The following is a 17,616-nucleotide window of genomic DNA, read 5'->3' as shown; positions in this document are numbered from 1 at the left end:
TGATCTCCTCCAGCTGCAGCCACCATGCATGCCAGCGAGGGAGGGAGAGAGAGGGAACAAAAGAAAAATAACTCTGTTTATTTGCTTCAAGTTCTGCAACTTGAGAGGGGGGAGAGAGAGGCGATGGCTCGAAACAGAAATTTATTTTGGGGCCAGGCAAGGAATACGTGTCTGCTCCTTCCCTAGTACAACCGCAGCCCACAGCTCCAGCGCAGGCGTTTCCGTTCCCGGGGAGCTGCGTCCGGGTGCTGGGCTCCCTCCCTGGGGAGGAAGGCGTTAGCCCAAAATCCTCCTCCCCTGGGAATCGCCTGCCCCTCTGGCCCCAACACCAAAAGCAAACCCAATACCGGCTGTCACGGATCAAGCTGCACGGGGATGGCATGAAGGGTTTCCAACACCGCAGGGCTGGTTGCTCTTTCCAGTAGTCAAAATGGGATTTAAACAATTCCCACCAGCATCACCATAACATTTCCCCATATCCCAGCCTGATTCATCTCATTATTCATGACCTTTCTCACCGTGAGTCACCAGGACGCTGTTTCAGCCCCAGGACTCCTGCCACACACTCAGCGTGAGGCTTGTGGCAGGGAGCAATGCTGGTCAGCCGAGCGGGAGAAAAGCAGTCATTGCTGCTGTCAGAAAGATCCAGGGGATCCTTCCCGCTCGCTGACTGATAGTTGCTGCTGCTATCACAGCCAGATTCGGATTTGCACCTCCAGAGTGTGGGGCTGGGCTGGCAAATGTGCCTCCTGCGGGGCTGTTGCCACCGGGATAAAAGGCTGGGCCAGAGCCCTAGGGACCTTGAGCCAAGGCAGCGCAGGATGTCAGCACACGGAGGGCTCCTGGAAATGCTGCAAGGTATCTCCCTGGACACCATCTGTAGCGTGGACAGATCTGCACGAAACGCCCATGTGTAGAATTAAAGTCCATTTATTTCACAGCAAAGGGCAATGTAAGAGCTTGCATAGTCCCTTGCCACTGCCTGGGCACAAACCCCTCTGCTCCTCCTGCTTTGCTGGCCCAGGCGAGGGGAGCACAGACCCCTGCAACGGGGTCAGTGTGCTGGGGGTCCTTGCCATCGGAAGGAGCGCCGAGCACAGCTGGCCTGCAGGCAGGCAGGCTGGCAGGGGCTGCCCACCCTCCTGTGCTCCACGAGACCCAGAAGAACCAAGCGCCCCACAGGGTCTTCCTACAATTTCGGCAGATATCTGATAGAGGAGAAGCCGGTGCCAGCTGCATGTCTGCTGTGCTGCCAGGACTGCCTCTGTCTGTTACTGATGCTTTTAGCCGAGTCTCTGAACCCACAACCAGAAGCCACATCCATCTTGCTTTGACCCTTCTCTCCTGACCACCCTGACAGCTGGGACTCCAGAGAAGAAGTAACTTTGCCAGGCATTTCCACTCCTTGCTACTTGCCTGGAAGGAGACATGGTCACCAGTGAAGGTGAGACCAGCCTGCCTACCTCATGGAAGCGAGTTGTTTCTAGCTGGACACATCCACAAAGTCACGCATCTCTCACAGCTGTGGCCACCCGACCAGCAAGCCGTCTGTCCCTCGTTGCCTCTGCCTCACACGATGCCATTGCGCATGGGGTGAGTCCGTACCCGGTAGATGATGACAGCGGTGGCTGGGCAGAGCACCATGGCTGTCATGATAAGGATGGTGGCCAGGATGATCAAGACAATGACCCAGATGTCCAGGATGTGCTTGGGGAGGGCGGCAGGACTTGCAGAGTCAGAGAAGTCCATCCTGCAAGAGAGGCAGAGAGGTGATGGGGCAGCCCCCTCCATCCCTCCCATAGCCAGAGCACCCCCACGACGGTGCACCCCGCTGCTCTCTCCAGTGAGATGCCAACGGTCACGTCCAGCCTCCTCCTTCGAGAAGCCCCAGGATTTATAGAGTGCTTTGATGTAGCTGGATAAAAGCCCAGGGAAAAAACTTCCCTATTAATTGCTATTGTTGTTAAAGGAGCTGATAAAGCAAAGTCACAACCAGGCGCCCCACTGGTCACTCACAAGGGGTCATCGGGTGGGGAAACGGTGGAAGCAGGGCTGCTGGAGCCCCCCGGCTTCAGGGGAGCCTCGCACCACCCGCCCACCCCCCCACCCCCGAGGTGCCTGCTGCTGAGTCACGGAGTTAACGGCTTAATTAGCAGCAGAGCTCGGGGCTGAGGGGCCGGGCTGCTCCCCCCGGGTCCCGCAAATGCCCTCGGCCGGAACGGGGCTCCGGGCAGCTGCGTGATGCGACCGACAGCACCGGGCTGAGCCCCCTCCCCGTCCCGCTCGCAACCGCCCCAGGCTCCGGCGGGCCGGTGGGGCACAAGCCCCCGCCGCTGGGGGGAGGCGGCGGCAGCATGCCTGCCCTGCCCGCCCTGCTCTGCCTGCATGCCCTGCCCGCGCCCCGCTACCTGCGGCGCTGCCCGGCTCCGGCTCCGGCTCGAGGCGGCGGCAGCGGCAGGACCCCGCCGGGGGAGGGAGCGTCCGCCTGGCCCCGCCCGGCCCGGCCCGGCCCGCGGGGGGCGGCAGGGGAGGGGGGCCGGGAGAAGGGAGGGCGGGCAGGCAGGCAGGACCTTTTTCTTGCACCAGGATAAAGGACTGCGGCTCATGGTCCTCCAGGACGGGGTCCCACCGGGTAAAGGCCACTTGGAGCAAACCCGAAGGTCTCAGGAGCCAGGGAGGCACGGGGGGGGGGGGGGGGGAATGTTTCCCAGCATAACAGCTTAATGAAGGGCTTTTCCTCTCACTTGTTCCCCTCCCGCCTCACCACCAGCAGGGCTCACATGTGCCCACTTGCCTCTGAGGCCCGGGGCAAGAGAGAAAAGTAAAACCACCGAAAACCCCAGCAGTGAGGTGCCAGCCAGCACTCCCCGGGGCTTCAGGGCAGGACTGATTTAGAGAGACGCGGGTGCAGAGCGTCTCTAGGGAGGCAGCAGACCTCAGCCCAGCTGGGAACGGCGCATCCGCTGCCCAGTGGAATATTCTGCTCCGCTCATGATGCTTAAGGGCAAAGCCAGCAGCAGCTATTCCTGGCCGGCCCCAGAAAGCAAGGTGGGATGCTCAGATTATCCCACTGGGACACAAGCCTGGAGTCACCCACAGTGGGGCCCCCACACTGCACCCTTCACCCCTGTTTTTCCTGGGGAAAACTGCCGGATTCCTCTGCTCTCAGACACCCCTGGCCTCCCAGCACACAGTTCCCCGCTGCCCTGGGAGCAGCGCACCGGCAGGCAGCTTCCTCCTGTTACTGAAAATCGTAACCAGGAAAACTCCCTTCATTCATCAGTTTTGACAACTTGACAGGGTGGGTGATTTGATGACTTGGAAGAGTGGGTCAGAATGACCTGAATTTTGTGTACATACTTTTTTTTTAACATACAGTTAATTTGGGAATTTAGGCAACGCTCCCTGCCTTCCCAACAGTGCATCCCCCTCCAGCTGCTGCTGTTGGATAAAAAGCACGTGGGTTTTTATGAGGAACGGCGGCAGATCCTCGAGGGCAGGGGTTTCCTCCGGAGCGGCTGGGGCGGGCGGCGGGCAGAGGCCGGGCTGGCAGCCGGTGCTGTGCAGGGACAGGTGTAGGGTGAGGATGGGGCAGCGGTGTCACAGGCCGGGCAGTGATGCCGGGCCCCTGACGGGCTCGCACAGCGTGCCCAGGGGCAGGCCGGGGGCGCTTTGCTGCTGCAGGCTGTGGGCTCGGGACACCGTAGCGGGCCCTGGCGCTGTGCTGCTGACCCCACGGCACCGGGGCGGTTGTTTCTGCCGGGATCCTGCCTCAGCGACTGGGGAAGAGAAACCACCTTTGGGGATGAAGAAGGCTGGCCCCATGTGGGTTCGGGGGGAGCGCGGGCAGCAGAGCAAGCTCGGGGAGAGGGAACGGGGAGGGGGGCGCAGAAACGCGCTACCGGCAGCGCGGGGATGTGCGAACGGGCCACAGGCGGGCGGCCCCGGCGGCTCCGAGCGCAGGGCGGTCCGGGGCCTCGCTGCGGGCACTGGGCTGGGCCCGGCCGCTCCCTCACGGCCCGGCGGGGCGGGCACCGGGCAGGAGACGCGGCACCGCCCTGGCCCGCCGGGGGTCACGTGAGTAGGGCGGCGCGTGACGTCTGGCGGTGACGTTTGACGGCGGCAGCGCGGCGGCGGCCGTCCCCCTCCCAAGATGGCGTCGCTGCTGCAGTCGGAGCGGGTGCTGTACCTGGTGCGCGGCGAGAAGGAGATGCGGGCGCCGCTGTCGCAGCTGTACTTCTGCCGGTACTGCAGCGAGCTCCGCTCCCTGGAGTGCGTCTCGCACGAGGTAACGGCGGCCGGGCCGCGCCGTGCCGGCAGCCCGGGCGGGACGGGGCGGGACGTTGCCCGCTCTGCGCGCATCGGTTGGGTGGCTCTCGAGCCGCTCACTCGTCTGTGCCTTGCTATTGGTTGGTACGGCGGCGCAGCGGTGCTACCATGGAGTGGGGTGATTGGCCGCGGATGAGGGAAGGGGCGGTGTCTTGCGCTGGATTGGCTCCGTACGCCTGTCAGTCGAGGGAATTCGGGCTGTGATTGGCTGAGGCATGCGCACCAGCGGTGGGAGTTGCCGTGAGGGGCGGCTTTCCCTCGGAGGGGATGTGCCCCACAGCGGGGCCCGCCCGGGGCTTCAGGGGTTCTCCGCCCCGCCGCGGGGCCTGGCAGGGGCGGACGAGGCCCCCTACGCACACACATTTCCCCGTGGCGGCCCAGGACCCCCTTCCCACACGTATCCCGGCCGGGCGCGGGCGGGGAGCGGCGGGGACGCCCGCCGCCCCACACCCCGCCGTGCGGCCCGGCCTGGGGCGAAGGCCGAGCAGGGCCGGGGGCTCCGTTGGGGCCGGCCCTGCCCCGCAGCGGGGGGGCCCGTGGGCGGCCCGCAGCCTGGCTGGGTGCGTTGGCCTTCGCCGCCGCCACAGCAGCACCCCCGGGCTCTGGCAAGGCTGCGTGCTCAGGCCAGGGGGCGTCGCGCCCATTGTGAGAATGGAGACGGGGCTGGGAGCGTTGGCTGTGACTGCATTTACCCCCGAACAGGCCTTTTCCCCACGTTATCCAGTGGGATCTCTGGTGCGGAGGGCTGGCTCTTTGTCCCGAGTGGCTGGAGCCTGAAGCTGTAGATTAGCATCAGGCCAGAGCCATAGCCTGGTGCGTGGGGCCTGCCAGGACCGCTGCTTTTGTGCGGAGCAGAACACGGGCAAGCCTTCATCCTGGGGCTGCTCATGTCATTTCACAGCCCTCGTAATAAAACTGATTAAACTGATTTGGTGGAACTCTGGTTGAATGAAGGAATTATGATAGGTCTGAAAAGCCTGAGAAGAATGACCGTGCAACCCAGACCTCAGAAGAGGTATCTCTGCACAAATGTTGAAGCCTCTGGAGAGTAGAAAATAGATTTCTCACCAGGCTGCATCCATCATTAATTCACTTTAGTGTGATGAATGTAGTCATTGTGCATTTCCACGTTTAATAACTGGTGTGTTTTTCTCTTCACGAAGGGGACGGCCTTCTTGCTCCTGTTGTTTTAATTGACAAAATTAATTTCTGACAGCAGACAGATACAAGCGTTTTCTGAAATGTGTATATATCTGACTAGGGGCAGAATCTATTTAGATATAAATGGAAAATAACATACTAAAAGCAGTCGTTCAAACTGAAAAATGAAATTCTGGTAACTGCAAAAGGTCAACACCTGCCTGGTTGTCCTTTTCCCATTTACTAGGCATAGTTGTTTAATTTATCCTGACTTAAGGAACCTTCTGACTTATATTATTGAAGACCAAAATCTGGCTGACATGGGCTAAGATTCCATGTACCAAAAAATCTGTGGAGTCTTCCCTGGCTTCACCTGTCTTGCCAGACACAAAGCCTCATTAAATTGTGGGGCAGAGTTTCAGGCTGCTGCCAGCATGTTGTCTAGACAAATGCGTGTCAAGAAGTGTGATGTGACCGTCTTGTTCATCAGGTGGACTCTCACTACTGCCCCAGCTGCCTGGAAAACATGCCTTCAGCTGAAGCCAAACTGAAAAAGAATAGGTAAGGTTGTTCTGACTTTTTCATCAAGACTCCCTATTTTAAACAGCTCTCTCCTTAATCGACACCTGGCTGTATGTATCTGAAAGTCTTAAAAAATTCCATCACTTCTTGTTTCTTTTTAGTTTGTTCTGGGGAATAAGTGTCTTTCCATGAGGTATCATGTGTTCTTCACATTTTAGTTTTTGTGATGACCTGCTCCCCTAATAGAAAGGGTTTCTTAGTATCACCCAGTATTTCTCACTGTTGCCATTGTTCTGTTGACTCCGAATCCCTCCTGTTCCTGTTGATGGCTCTGTTGCCCATTTTCGCTAATGCTGTTGCATAAGACGAAAAGGTCCATTGGTTTAATCTTGGATTTGCTTGTGGAGAGCATTTTCCTTGGTCTGGGACTTTTTTCAGAGCACTGTCTTACAGGCCTTCGTCTTTACAGGTGTGCTAACTGCTTTGACTGCCCCTGCTGCATGCATACCCTTTCCACCCGGGCCACGAGCATTCCTGCTCCACTTCCCGATGACCCGGCCAAGACTACCATGAAGAAAGCATATTATTTGGCTTGTGGATTTTGCCGCTGGACTTCCCGGGATGTTGGCATGGCAGACAAGTCTGTTGGTAAGTGACAGTCAAAGGCAGAAACCCGAATAATAGCATGAGCCTAGTGTGTGTTTTGAAGGTAATAGATAATAAAATTAGTTTCTGGCCATACGATGTATGTAATGTCTGCCAAGGTTTTGAGTCACGGTTGGAAATCCACAGGAAAATGGTTTGTTGCTGAAGTCTCCTCTGAAGGGCTGAGATGAGTTAGTGGAACATGTGACCCACTTCCATGCTTGTGTTACTTGACTAGTGAGAAAGCTGTCAGATGAGGGGCTCTTAGTTGGTGTGCTGTCCCCATAGCTGGGATCTTGTTTGTGTACATTCAGAGTCTTTGAAGCCACTCAGTCTGACAGCATAAATATCTTAATTTATTTTCCATCACTTCTGTTTGCTTTGGCTTATTCCAGAGTTGCTTGTCAGTGTTTGTACTTGGTTTTTCTTTTCATGACAGCACTGGAACAAAGCTTTCATCTATTTCTTGGTGCGTGAGGTGTGCAGAAAAATATCTGTCGGGCTCCAGAAACGGGACTGAGTAGACCAAGCAGATCTTCTGATTTCTGATGTTGATGTGACTGAAGTCTGGGAGCTGAAATTGCAGAGATGTGGGCAGCCACTAATAAAGAGACCATTCTTGTATGCTCACGTACCTGCTGCTGAAGTGACTTCTAGGTGCTGTTCTGAGTATCTCTCGAACAGCAGTTGTTTAAAAACACAGTATAAAAGCTGATGAAGGTCCTTCAGGCCAAACTTGCCTGTGAAAAGCTTTCAGATGTGTATATTTGTGCAGGCATGAACTTACAGAATTGCAATGGTAAGTGTAGCAAAAATAGGGAATGTCATTGCATGAGTAGAACCAAGGTAGTTGTGTGTTAGGTGTGATTTCTGTGTGGAGTCTGGAAATCTCCTGAGGACTTTGTTTTTTCTCTTTTTCATGCAGCTAGTGGTGGCTGGCAGGAGCCGGAGAATCCTCACACGCAGAGGGTGAGTGAGGGGGAGGGTCATGCTTAGGCTGAGATGCATCAGCTAGAAAAAGCTGTTAGAGGCACCAGGCCCTCTCAATTACTTTTTCTGCATCTGTATAATCCTTTAGATACCAGTTGCAGTTCCTAATCTCCACCTTGACTGAATTCAATGGAAGGAAGGCCTCTTAGAGGCTCTCCTGTGGATATCACAGTATAAAATCTCCTTTTCAGAAGAAACTCAGTTGAAAACGTCATACCTAATAGTGCTGTTAAAACGACACCAGTGAATATGCTGCGTATGTATGTGAAAAAAGCTGTTTTCCGATCAAGAGTGTGTCTGGGATCTGGAAAACAGAACTGCACCTTTACTACCCTTCCCTGTCATCAGTTAAGGCTCTCCACTAAATACAATCAGCCTCAGTGGGGGGAAAGATACTGTTTGCTCCACTAATCCAAATTGCTCAGTTTTGGCTGTATGATACTACTCTGTCCAGTCGTGGCAAATGCACAAAGAAAGTCTCAGTTGCCTAACTGCAAAGTGATAATTGAACGCTGCTCTCTGACAGACATCATTCCCAAAGGCAGTTCAGTTTGTCGCCCACAGTGTGGGTTAAGCTATGTTAAGACGCACAGGCTTCTGTAACATATATAATTCAAAATGCAGCTAGTGCTAGGAGCAGAGTGAAACAAGTAGCAGGAACCCCAGCTTGTTCACAAGAAAATAATGCAGCTGATCTGGTATTTGTTCCCCTTTCACTGGGTATCTGTTCCTTTTCATCCCTCCAGATTAACAAACTGGTTGAGTACTACCAGCAGCTGGCTCAGAAAGAGAAGATCGAGCGGGACCGGAAGAAGCTGATGCGACGCCGCAGCTACGTGCCCCTAGCCTTTTCGGTGAGCTGGGAGTACTGTGCTCTCAGAGCAGGAAAAGTGATACACAACAGCCTCAGCGTGGAAAATTAATTAGTTGGTAGTGCAGTAGGGCTGCTCAGCTTCTTTTTATCAAGAACAACGTGAATAAATTTGCTAGGGCACATGGGTTTCTTTAGGGACAAGTAGTTTTACATCCGTTATTGTGTATTACACTGCCTCTCTCTCTCACAGTGCCCTCTGATAATGCCTGAAGGGTTTACACTTGCCATGCAAAAGAACATGTTATCCAGCAGTGAAACGCAGTGCAGCCAAGTCACGATAGCAGGAGTAGCTCTTTCTTAGGACAGTTGCATACCACAGCTCAGTAACAGTTAGGATTGGGATTGTCTGGCACTTTTCTGCATGAAATCTCAACTGAAATTAACCTTAAGACTTGGTTGTGGCTTGAATGACTTGTTTATTGTAACTGGCAGGTAAATGCTTACTTTGTTTAGCTGGGTGACTCTGCATATGCTTGCTACTTCTCAATTAACTGTGCTTGCTTTGTGCCCTTGCTTGTGTCTTATGGCTGCATTTTTTGTCTCCGTTGCTACCTGCTGCTATTTTGGGGGCTCTCCACAGCAACACACTATACACGTAGTGGTAAGTCTTTTCACAGTTTCTGCTGGTGTTAAAGGTCTCATGGTACCAACTGAAGGGGAGTAACAGATCCTACTCTTCATCTTGCCTCAGGGCCTCTTAACTGGGCTGTGTCTAGAACAAATGCACATGAAGGCTAGTTAGTTAGAGGGTAACTTACAAAAAAATTATCTTTGTTAGTTTACAAACAAGGCAGTGTCTTCAGGTAAGTAATGTACACTTGAAAAGCAGTCCTTCACAGAGCTGGGCTGAGACACAGCCGTCTGTCTGCCTGCAGCAAATGGCACTACATTAATCTGATCCTTGAAAAATCACCAGGGTAGGCTGATGCTCAGATTTCTTGTTTGGTGAGAATTCAGATTTTCAGTCCTGCCCAGAAAGATTTCTGCCTCCAAGCACGCTGTGTACAGTTCAGCTGTAGAAAGCTGAGGAGTAGCTCAGCTATTCCTGCCAGCTGGTGGTGCCTGGTAAGAGAGACCTGTAGGCAATAAGGTCTGCAGGAGATTGAACCTTCCAGCTGCTTCTAGCAGTGCTGCAGAGTGTTTCAGATGGATGCATACCCATGTCAGCCCAGTTCTTTTGGTAGCTGAGCTCTCATTCTGTACTACCTGACATGCAGTTGCTCTGAAGAGAAGATCAAGGGGAAGTGTGTCAGTAGTGCAAGCTGGTGACTTAAGGAAAGAGCAAAAGCTTTGTAAGCAGGAGCTGCATACATCTGTCTCTCCCCGTCTGCAGTGCAGTGGCAATTGTTTTCTCCTTACTAACATTTTGAGCAGAAAAAAAATATCTTGGAAGGCATTGAATACCTTCCCCTGTTTGCTTTCCTTTGCTTGTCTCCCTATGCTTATCATGCACCTCAGAGGATGAGTTTGCAGTAGGTCTTTTTGTCCTGGCAGGAAGCAAACCTGAAACTGACAGTTCCTTTTTTCCTTGTAGGACAAATATGGCCTTGGAACCAGGCTTCAACGCCAGAGGCCAGGAGCACCGATCAGCGCCCTTGCTGGACTCTCGTGAGTCTCAGGATTGGGGTTACCTTTGTGGGAAGGATAGGAGGTGTAGGCAAGAGAGCAACTTCAGAAAAATTACAAACGTATTAGCAGATAGCAGTGAAAGGAGCTTTCTTCTTTGGAGCTTTAGAGAGATGTCAAATCCTCAGGCATCTCTGTGCAGCAGCTCTAGATGTTTTACTTTCTCCTCAGAAAAAAGTGATTGCTCACATCTTTGTGCAGTTGCTATTGTCTTGCAGTCTCAGCTCTCACTGCCTTCTGTGTTACAATGCAGTCCCTGCTGTTGCTGTCCGCCAAAGCATGTGTGCCATATTTTATGACCGAGTTGTCTCTCGTTTTGCTTCAGCCTGAAAGAAGGAGAGGACCAGAAGGAGATCAAGATTGAGCCAGCTGATGCAGTGGAAGAAGTGGAACCTCTTCCTGAGGATTACTACACAAGGCCAATCAATCTGACAGAAGGTAACACCATAATATTCTGTCACCTTTTGCCCTTGCATTTTATAACATGAGCAGTGCCTCGAAACTTGTCCATGGGGTTCCTAACGGCCTGAGATTTTAGTAATTTTTATGCTGGGATTGAAACGGTGGGGAATTTGTGACTAGATGGTAACTTTGAATGCAGCCTCAACTTCATGTTGTACATGGAAAGCTCAGAGCTAAATACATCAAGCCTCTTAACAATTATTTCATTTTCTTGCTGACCTTACTTTCTTTGCATGTCAAGTGTCAACTTTTGGATGGAGAAAAGAGCTGATTCCTTTTTCAAATAATAGCAGGAATTAAGGAAGTAGCTGAGCTGCTGGGGGAGTTGGAACCAAAACTGGCCTGTTAAGTAACAATTGCGCATTACTTTGACATCAGCTTGGACCAGCTTGCGTACACTTGCCAGTTATTTAGCTGGCTCATGATTTAGTCAGCAAATATTGTAAATTGATCAATCCAACTTGGGAGTGAATGGGATAAAAGAGCAGATACAGGATGCATTGTGGACTTCCTGCTGAGGTGGCTTTAAGTAGGACAGATGTTCTCGGTGGTCCTGCAGGCCTATAAAGTCCGCCAATATTAATTCATTCATGAAGGGTTTATGGAAGGGGGTAGATCATCTTGGTCTCCTTTTCTCATGAGACTGTCAGCATCGTGAGAGTATGATGCTGGTAAAGCAGACAACTTTCATGGTTCCCCACAGTGAGGGAAATGGTGCCAGGTGGCTCACTGCATCTTGAACACTGGGAAGAGTGAGGAGCCTGGTTTTTTTGGGAAAAGTATGGGAAATTTTGGCTGCTGGAAGTTCCTTGCCTTGGGAACTATGTAGTCACTAATTCTATGCGTGAGTCCAAGTTCTGCAAACTCCTTGCTGAGAAGCTGTGTATTGTACTTGTGCAGCACCCAGCTGTGAGCGTAACAAAGCTATGAAAATTTATTTTCCCTTGGGGAGGAAAAGAACTTATTTTCTAGATGATTACAAAATTCTGTTTCTGCCCCAGCTGAGCTTTGAATAGAGATCAGGGTGCCTTGTTTCTCCTGGGCTGGCACTGATGTTGCAGTTGTGTTACTGTGCCCCATCAGGGCAGCCCTTTATACATCTCTTGCCTTCCATTCATTCATTCACTGCTATAAACAATGATACTTGCCAGTGGCTTCTGAACTATTGGGTGCAGGTGAAATTAGCATGTCGGCATACAGTGCGAGGCATGCTTGCTCTTAGGCCAGTGAGTGCGTAGAATCTAGCTCGAGTTTCCATGCCTGAATGAGACATAATTTGTCTTGCTTTCTGTTGTGCACCCAGTGACGACTCTGCGTCAGCGTCTGCTGCAGCCTGACTTCCAGCCGATTTGCGCTTCCCAGCTCTACCCACGTCATAAGCACCTCCTGATCAAACGTTCGCTGCGCTGTCGGGTAGGTAATTAAATATTAAAAAGTCTTTTTTCATGTTTGCAGAACTTGGGTTGTGGGAAATGGGCTGTGTATTTCTTTTTAAAAGAAACTGCTCAAATGCTTCTAGTTGTTGAAAGTTCTCAACCAAATTACTGGTAACAGCACTAGGAGATGAGGGAGGCTGTCCCATCTCTGATGTGATAAAGATTATGAAAGGGGGACAACATCATCAAAGGTACATAAAGATACAAAGGTGGATTTACATCAGGGTCTTTGTGCTCTGCTTAGCCAAGGAATCATAGAAGGCTTCCAGTATAAATCATAGAAGGCTGCCAGTATAGTTGGAATTAAAAAAATATTCTGCTATTGCTAAAGACAAAAATCAAGTCAGCAAACAAAATATTAGTGAGAGGCAGTGCAGAATACTGAAGATTGTCCTTAGAGTGAAGGCAGAAAGAGGATATTTCAGAGAATAAAAACGGAAAGTTGGGAAGTGAAGACAAGCAAGAATTAAATCAAAGCTGGTTTAACTACACGGTCTTTAAAAAGCTGTTTGCTTTCTCAATGAAACAGGAATATTTACCTAGCTCCCAGAGTAACAGAGCAAAATTCTTGTATTTAAGATGCAGAATGCTTTGCAAATGCAGAATATTTTCTCAGAAATAAGTAATGTCTGGCTGAGCCTGTATATGAAGAGTAGCTTATGAGATCAGTCTTGAGTTCCAACAGTTTGGGATTTTTTATGGATTCTGGGAGCATAAGTCAAAGGGCTTGCAGGTATTTGTGCCTTCTTCCAGCTGCAGCCACTGAGTGTCCAAATGTTTTTTAAGTCAAGTTCCAGCTGTCATGTTTTTGAGATTGCGCTGGTAGTGCTGGGTATGACATTTTCTGAGTATCAATAACTTGACACAATGATGGCTACACGAACTCCAAGGTATTTTTTTATGTGCACTGTGCTAAAGGCTGGTAACGTTGTGGCAAGTGGCACGGTGCTCACAACTCTGATTTTTCAGTGTCTGACTGCATGCTGTCTTTTGGTGCTAACAAAAATATTTTTGTCTCTAGAAATGTGAACATAACCTGAGCAAACCAGAATTCAATCCAACATCTATCAAATTCAAGATCCAGCTGGTTGCTGTGTAAGTAAGATATAGGGACTGGGGAGAACAACTGCTTATCTGTGCTTGCTTAATGCCTTCTATTTTAATTTCTTTTGTACTCTTTGATTTGACTTCTTGTATGGGTGTGTCATTTCTTAGGATGGTGTAATCCCATTTTTAAATACATTTAGTTTATCTGTAATAGGTTTGCGTCCTGATCTACTAAAGATTTCAGCAGTTTGAAAAAGACATTGCATGCTGTGACAGCCCCACGCTGTAGTAGGAATTTGTAGGATTAAGCTTATATAGCAAAAGGGCACTTCATTTTTCTGTTTGACATAAGCTACGCTCTGATAGTATCAAATGAGTTGGATGTCTGTGAATACATCCTCCTTCAAGAGGTAGGTTATAGGCAGCAACACAGTCAATCACGGTCACTTGCTTTGTTCTTTTTGTAGTAACTACATCCCTGAAGTGAGAATCATGTCTATTCCCAACCTGCGCTACATGAAGGTCAGTAGTTTTTCCAGACACTCTTAGGGTGAGGCATAGCCGGGAGGTGTAAATGTGGGATGTTTTTGGAAGATGACATGATGTGATGATTGTTCCCTGAGGGGTTTGCTCGCTCTGTTTAGAGAGGGTGCAAGCTTTAAGGGAGTAGTCAGAGTAACACTGCATGTACTTACCACTCTGCAGGAGTAGATTACCATGCAATGTGACGTCTGGCATCCCAAGCACATGCCAGTACCTGAAGAATAAAAGGTGTGGGGTTGATCTTGGCTACGTTCCAAAGATTTGTATTTCTTCTGTTAAGAGAGTGCTGCATGGCATTGGCACGTTTCCTGCAGACTGGGGGTGTTAGCTATCCATCCCTTAAGTGTATGTGATGCAATTTTTGAAGGTGTTGACACAGAAGATGGAGGTGCTAACAGTAATGATGAATTTTAGAATAATTGCTCCTTGAACTGTGATTCCTGAATCTCCCCAGGAGAGCCAAGTCCTTTTGACTCTGACCAATCCAGTAGAGAACATCACGCATGTCACGCTGCTGGAGTGTGAGGAGGGAGACCCTGACAATATCAACAGCACTGCCAAGGTATTGTACCCTTCTGTTGTGTGAGCCTAAGCCTCTTCAAAGGCTTACTACTGCTTATCCTTCCACAGGTCATACTTTTCATATGTCCTTCAGTCCCTGCTGACTGTGTTGCATTTTCCTCCTTGGAGCTTAAATGACTGTTACCAATGTAAACATCAGTTCATAAAGTATTTTGAAATGGTGACTGTTCATTGAGACCCAGAACCCAAGGGAGAAATAACAGTCTTTCACTGGCCGAGTGGTAACCAGGTGGTACTGGAGGAAAGCTGAGGGTGATTCGCTTTTCCGTTAAACTGTAGTAAAGCAGCCCTCAGAAGGGGAGGGTGCTCTCCTGGTTGCAGCATAGGTGATGATCAGTGCTGAAAGCTTCTTCTCTTTGTGTTCTGTTTCAGGTGGCTGTTCCTCCCAAGGAGCTTATTCTGGCTGGCAAAGATGCTGCAGCAGAATATGATGAACTGGCAGAGCCTCAAGACTTTCAGGATGACCCTGAGTGAGTGTTCTCTGTCCTGCGGGGATTGTGTCCCTTAAACACTTGGCACTTCAGCCAAGGAGCTTGCTCTTCTCTCTGTCTTTAGTGTGTTTTGCTGGGTTTTTTTTCATGTTTTCTTGGGTGGGGCGGTGGGGGTTTTTGGTGGGTCGGAGATCAGCAATGGAGATCTTTCTTTTTGTGGTTTAGACTGTTCAGGAGTCTTTTCTTCCCTTTGAGGCAAGGTGTGCCGTTACAGCAGTTGAGTTGTAGGTGGTGGTACTAATTCTCCCCGGGAATACTCTGTGTGATCCTTTTGTTTTGCAAGCAGAGGGTTCATGGTAGCAGTGAGAACTACACACCAGGGTGTGTGACAGAGTTGCCTCCAGCCTTCACAATGGAATATGTTCTGCTGCAGCCTCTTACAGAGCAACTTGACCTGTGTACCATGGTCCTTCACTGTTGCACAGCTGTGTACATAACTCCCATGGTCAAAGCAAGCATGTTCTGTTTGACAGATGTGTCAGCAGCCGTCAGCATAAAGCGGGTGCTGATGTTCTGATCATGAGGCAGAAAGGGTTGTGGGCCTCCTGCAAAAAGAGCAGCAGGGACTATGCTAGAAACCGGAAACCAGGGCAGCTGTTCTGGCAGGGCATATTCAGCCATAAACTGAGTCTCTCACATGGTGTCAGAACAAATCTCTCAGAACTACTGCTTGAAAATTTGGCTGACCCAGCATTCTTTTGTTTTCTGCCTTGCAGTGTTATTGCCTTCAGAAAAGCCAATAAGGTAGGCGTTTTCATCAAGGTCACCCCACAGAAAGAAGAGGGCGAAGTGACCGTGAGTTTCAAGATGAAGCACGAGTTTAAAAACCTCGCTGCTCCAATCCGGCCCAGCGAGGAAGGTGATCATGCCTCAGAGGTCATCTGGCTCACCCATCATGTGGAGCTCAGCCTCGGTCCAGTGCTCCCATAAACGCTCCCAATGCTTGCGCCCCGACAGCTGGCCGCAGGATGGACTGTCACAGTGAAGAAAGCACCTGGTGAAATGTTCTGTGAGAGCTCCTTTGTGATGTGTGGGTGTGTGCCACAGGCCCCGGCCGGGTCATGAGGAGGTGGTTGAGGTGCCGTGGTTTGGGATGGTTTGTTCTCTCTCTTCTTGTTGTAGTGCCCACTAACTACCGCTCTGCTTCCCCACACCGCCATGGGCTAGTTTAACTCGCAGCACGTGTTTCAACACAGAGAAAGATCTCGCTTTCTCCAGATTTGCACTACACCTGGCTGAATTTGGTTTTATCAACACGAGAAAACCCATATTGTTTATTTCTTCATGTCAGCCCACAAACCTGATGTTACATGCTCAATAGTGAACAACTTCTTTGCACGCAGAGCTATGTCCTTCCCAGACAAACATTTTAAGAGGTGGCCGTGTCTGCTGTGTTACTGGCAAGTTACTGGCAGCAGCACGATGCTTGCTTTTGGTTTTCTGCTTCCTCATAGAATACTTCAGCTGTGGGGGATTGGGACATAGAATGCTGCCACTCTGGCATACATAGCTTGCTTAGCCGAGGTGATAGATCTGTTATCACAAAGGACATGATCAGTTTGCATTTAAACTCAAACTGTAGTGTATTGTAGTGTTCATGGATTTGACTGGCAGCTGAGCTTGCTGTCAGCCTGCTGTTGTGCAGGTCGATGTGATGGCATGATGCGCTGCAAACTGGGAATTCAGGTTCTGCTACAGCTCTTGACTGAGGCAGGCATGCTCCAGAGGCTGCCTGGCAGTCTTCACACCAGTAAACCTGTGTTAATAGGGGTAGTGATCAGAGTATGAAACCTGGAGAGTTACGATTAGGTCTGGTATACATAAAAATACAGAAGCTGTTTGAGTTCATACTCTTTTTTTCCTGTTAGGGTGGGTGGCAGGGAGGTATAAAGGTGGAAGGACAGTTATATGTTAACTAGCATACACTGTACTGTTAGGTAACTCTTCTAGGGTGTAATTTGGCTGTAGTCCAAGCTAAAATCAGTAATTAATAGCAGCGTATGCAGGGCACTGAATTACTAGTTACTGCATAGCTTAGTGCAAGCAGGTGAGATCTCTCTTCCTGCAGTGCATTCCCAGTTCAGACATTGACCTTTGTTAAACATTTGTGATGGGCTTTGATGTGCTGTCATGCTGCGAAGGGTGTGAATAGCAGCCGGTTCTGCCAGCCTGGGTCTGCGCATCCTCTGCTCGGCCGGGCGGGATGTGACTGCCTGCTCTTGGGGGAGGTGGTGCAGTACCCGAAAACCTCTCCCTTGGTGCGAGGGACCTCGGTGTGCCCGGGGTGGCACGCACCTTGCAGCCTAGATCCTGCAGCAGGTCTCTGAGCAGCGAGGCATCCTGTTTACAACTTCACGTAGGTGACGCGCAGATGCACAGCATGAGTTTAAGACTTGTAGTTCGTAGTTAATGTGTAGTGCTAGCCCCTGCTGCGGCTTTACCTGTCCAGGTAACAGAGCACTTAACCTTTGGCCGCCACTTTTCCTCTCCAGTAGCCGAAACAGGCACTATACTTGTGACACTAATAGGGAAACAAGTTTTCCAGGGGCGAGCTGGGCCTTTCTCACTAGGAATAAAAAGGTGCATTGATTCATGGTATTCTGAGAGGTCTAATTAGCTCGGCGAGTTGTTTTTTTCCCTTCCCGTAGGTGCTTGTAGGCGACAGGAAAGGTGTCGGCATGTCCCTGCTCCCTGGCGCGTGCCCCTCCGTCTGCCCCTTCCCGACAGGCGGCTGTTGCCTTATGCTTGACGTCGTGTAGTGACCCTCAATAAAGCAAACGTGGCTCTCGGATTCTTTGCGCTGGTTCTTACTTTGTGGTTGATTATAAAATAAAATTCCCCAGTGGTCTCGCCCGTCATCCCCCCAGCAATGTTCCCGGCAGTTTCACCCGCCCCGGCCGTTCCCGCCCTTTTAGCCCAGCTCTATGGT

General features: G+C 50.6%; 2 protein-coding genes across 5 annotated transcripts; one reads left to right on the top strand and one right to left on the bottom strand.

The window, feature by feature from the left end:
- Positions 1–912: 912 nt before the first annotated feature.
- SMIM3 (small integral membrane protein 3) lies at positions 913–4,296 on the bottom strand. Of its 2 annotated transcripts, none has more exons than XM_037396639.1 (2): positions 4,190–4,296; positions 913–1,750 (listed from the first exon to the last, which is right to left on the bottom strand). In XM_037396639.1, the coding sequence occupies exon 2, from the start codon at positions 1,747–1,749 to the stop codon at positions 1,570–1,572; it is 180 nt and encodes a 59-aa protein (XP_037252536.1). In that variant the 5' UTR covers position 1,750; positions 4,190–4,296; the 3' UTR covers positions 913–1,569. The 2 variants fall into 2 exon arrangements, with proteins under 2 accessions (XP_037252536.1, XP_037252535.1); XM_037396638.1 differs by lacking the exon at positions 4,190–4,296 and adding an exon at positions 2,409–2,482.
- DCTN4 (dynactin subunit 4) lies at positions 4,086–17,478 on the top strand. Of its 3 annotated transcripts, none has more exons than XM_037396631.1 (14): positions 4,086–4,288; positions 5,960–6,030; positions 6,461–6,639; positions 7,562–7,605; positions 8,373–8,480; positions 9,081–9,101; positions 10,035–10,108; positions 10,452–10,564; positions 11,892–12,001; positions 13,046–13,119; positions 13,539–13,593; positions 14,069–14,176; positions 14,569–14,666; positions 15,404–17,478. In XM_037396631.1, exons 1-14 carry the CDS (start codon positions 4,154–4,156, stop codon positions 15,615–15,617), a joined length of 1,404 nt encoding a protein of 467 aa, XP_037252528.1. In that variant the 5' UTR covers positions 4,086–4,153; the 3' UTR covers positions 15,618–17,478. The 3 variants fall into 3 exon arrangements, with proteins under 3 accessions (XP_037252528.1, XP_037252529.1, XP_037252531.1); XM_037396634.1 differs by lacking the exon at positions 4,086–4,288 and adding an exon at positions 5,249–5,344; XM_037396632.1 differs by lacking the exon at positions 9,081–9,101.
- Positions 17,479–17,616: the final 138 nt, after the last annotated feature.

This window comes from Falco rusticolus, chromosome 8 (assembly GCF_015220075.1).
Source record: "Falco rusticolus isolate bFalRus1 chromosome 8, bFalRus1.pri, whole genome shotgun sequence".
Lineage (NCBI taxonomy): Eukaryota > Metazoa > Chordata > Aves > Falconiformes > Falconidae > Falco > Falco rusticolus.
This window is presented reverse-complemented; position numbering and strand designations above follow the sequence as displayed.

What these genes read in the sequence shown, in the direction of transcription:
- SMIM3 (XM_037396639.1), bottom strand. Translation starts at nt 1,749, where the DNA reads ATGGACTTCTCTGACTCTGCAAGTCCTGCCGCCCTCCCCAAGCACATC.
- DCTN4 (XM_037396631.1), top strand. Translation starts at nt 4,154, where the DNA reads ATGGCGTCGCTGCTGCAGTCGGAGCGGGTGCTGTACCTGGTGCGCGGC. An exon ending in ACGTGCCCCTAGCCTTTTCG is followed by an intron (nt 8,481 to 9,080) that starts GTGAGCTGGGAG and finishes GGCTCTCCACAG; the next exon opens with CAACACACTATACACGTAGT. An exon ending in AACACACTATACACGTAGTG is followed by an intron (nt 9,102 to 10,034) that starts GTAAGTCTTTTC and finishes TTTTCCTTGTAG; the next exon opens with GACAAATATGGCCTTGGAAC.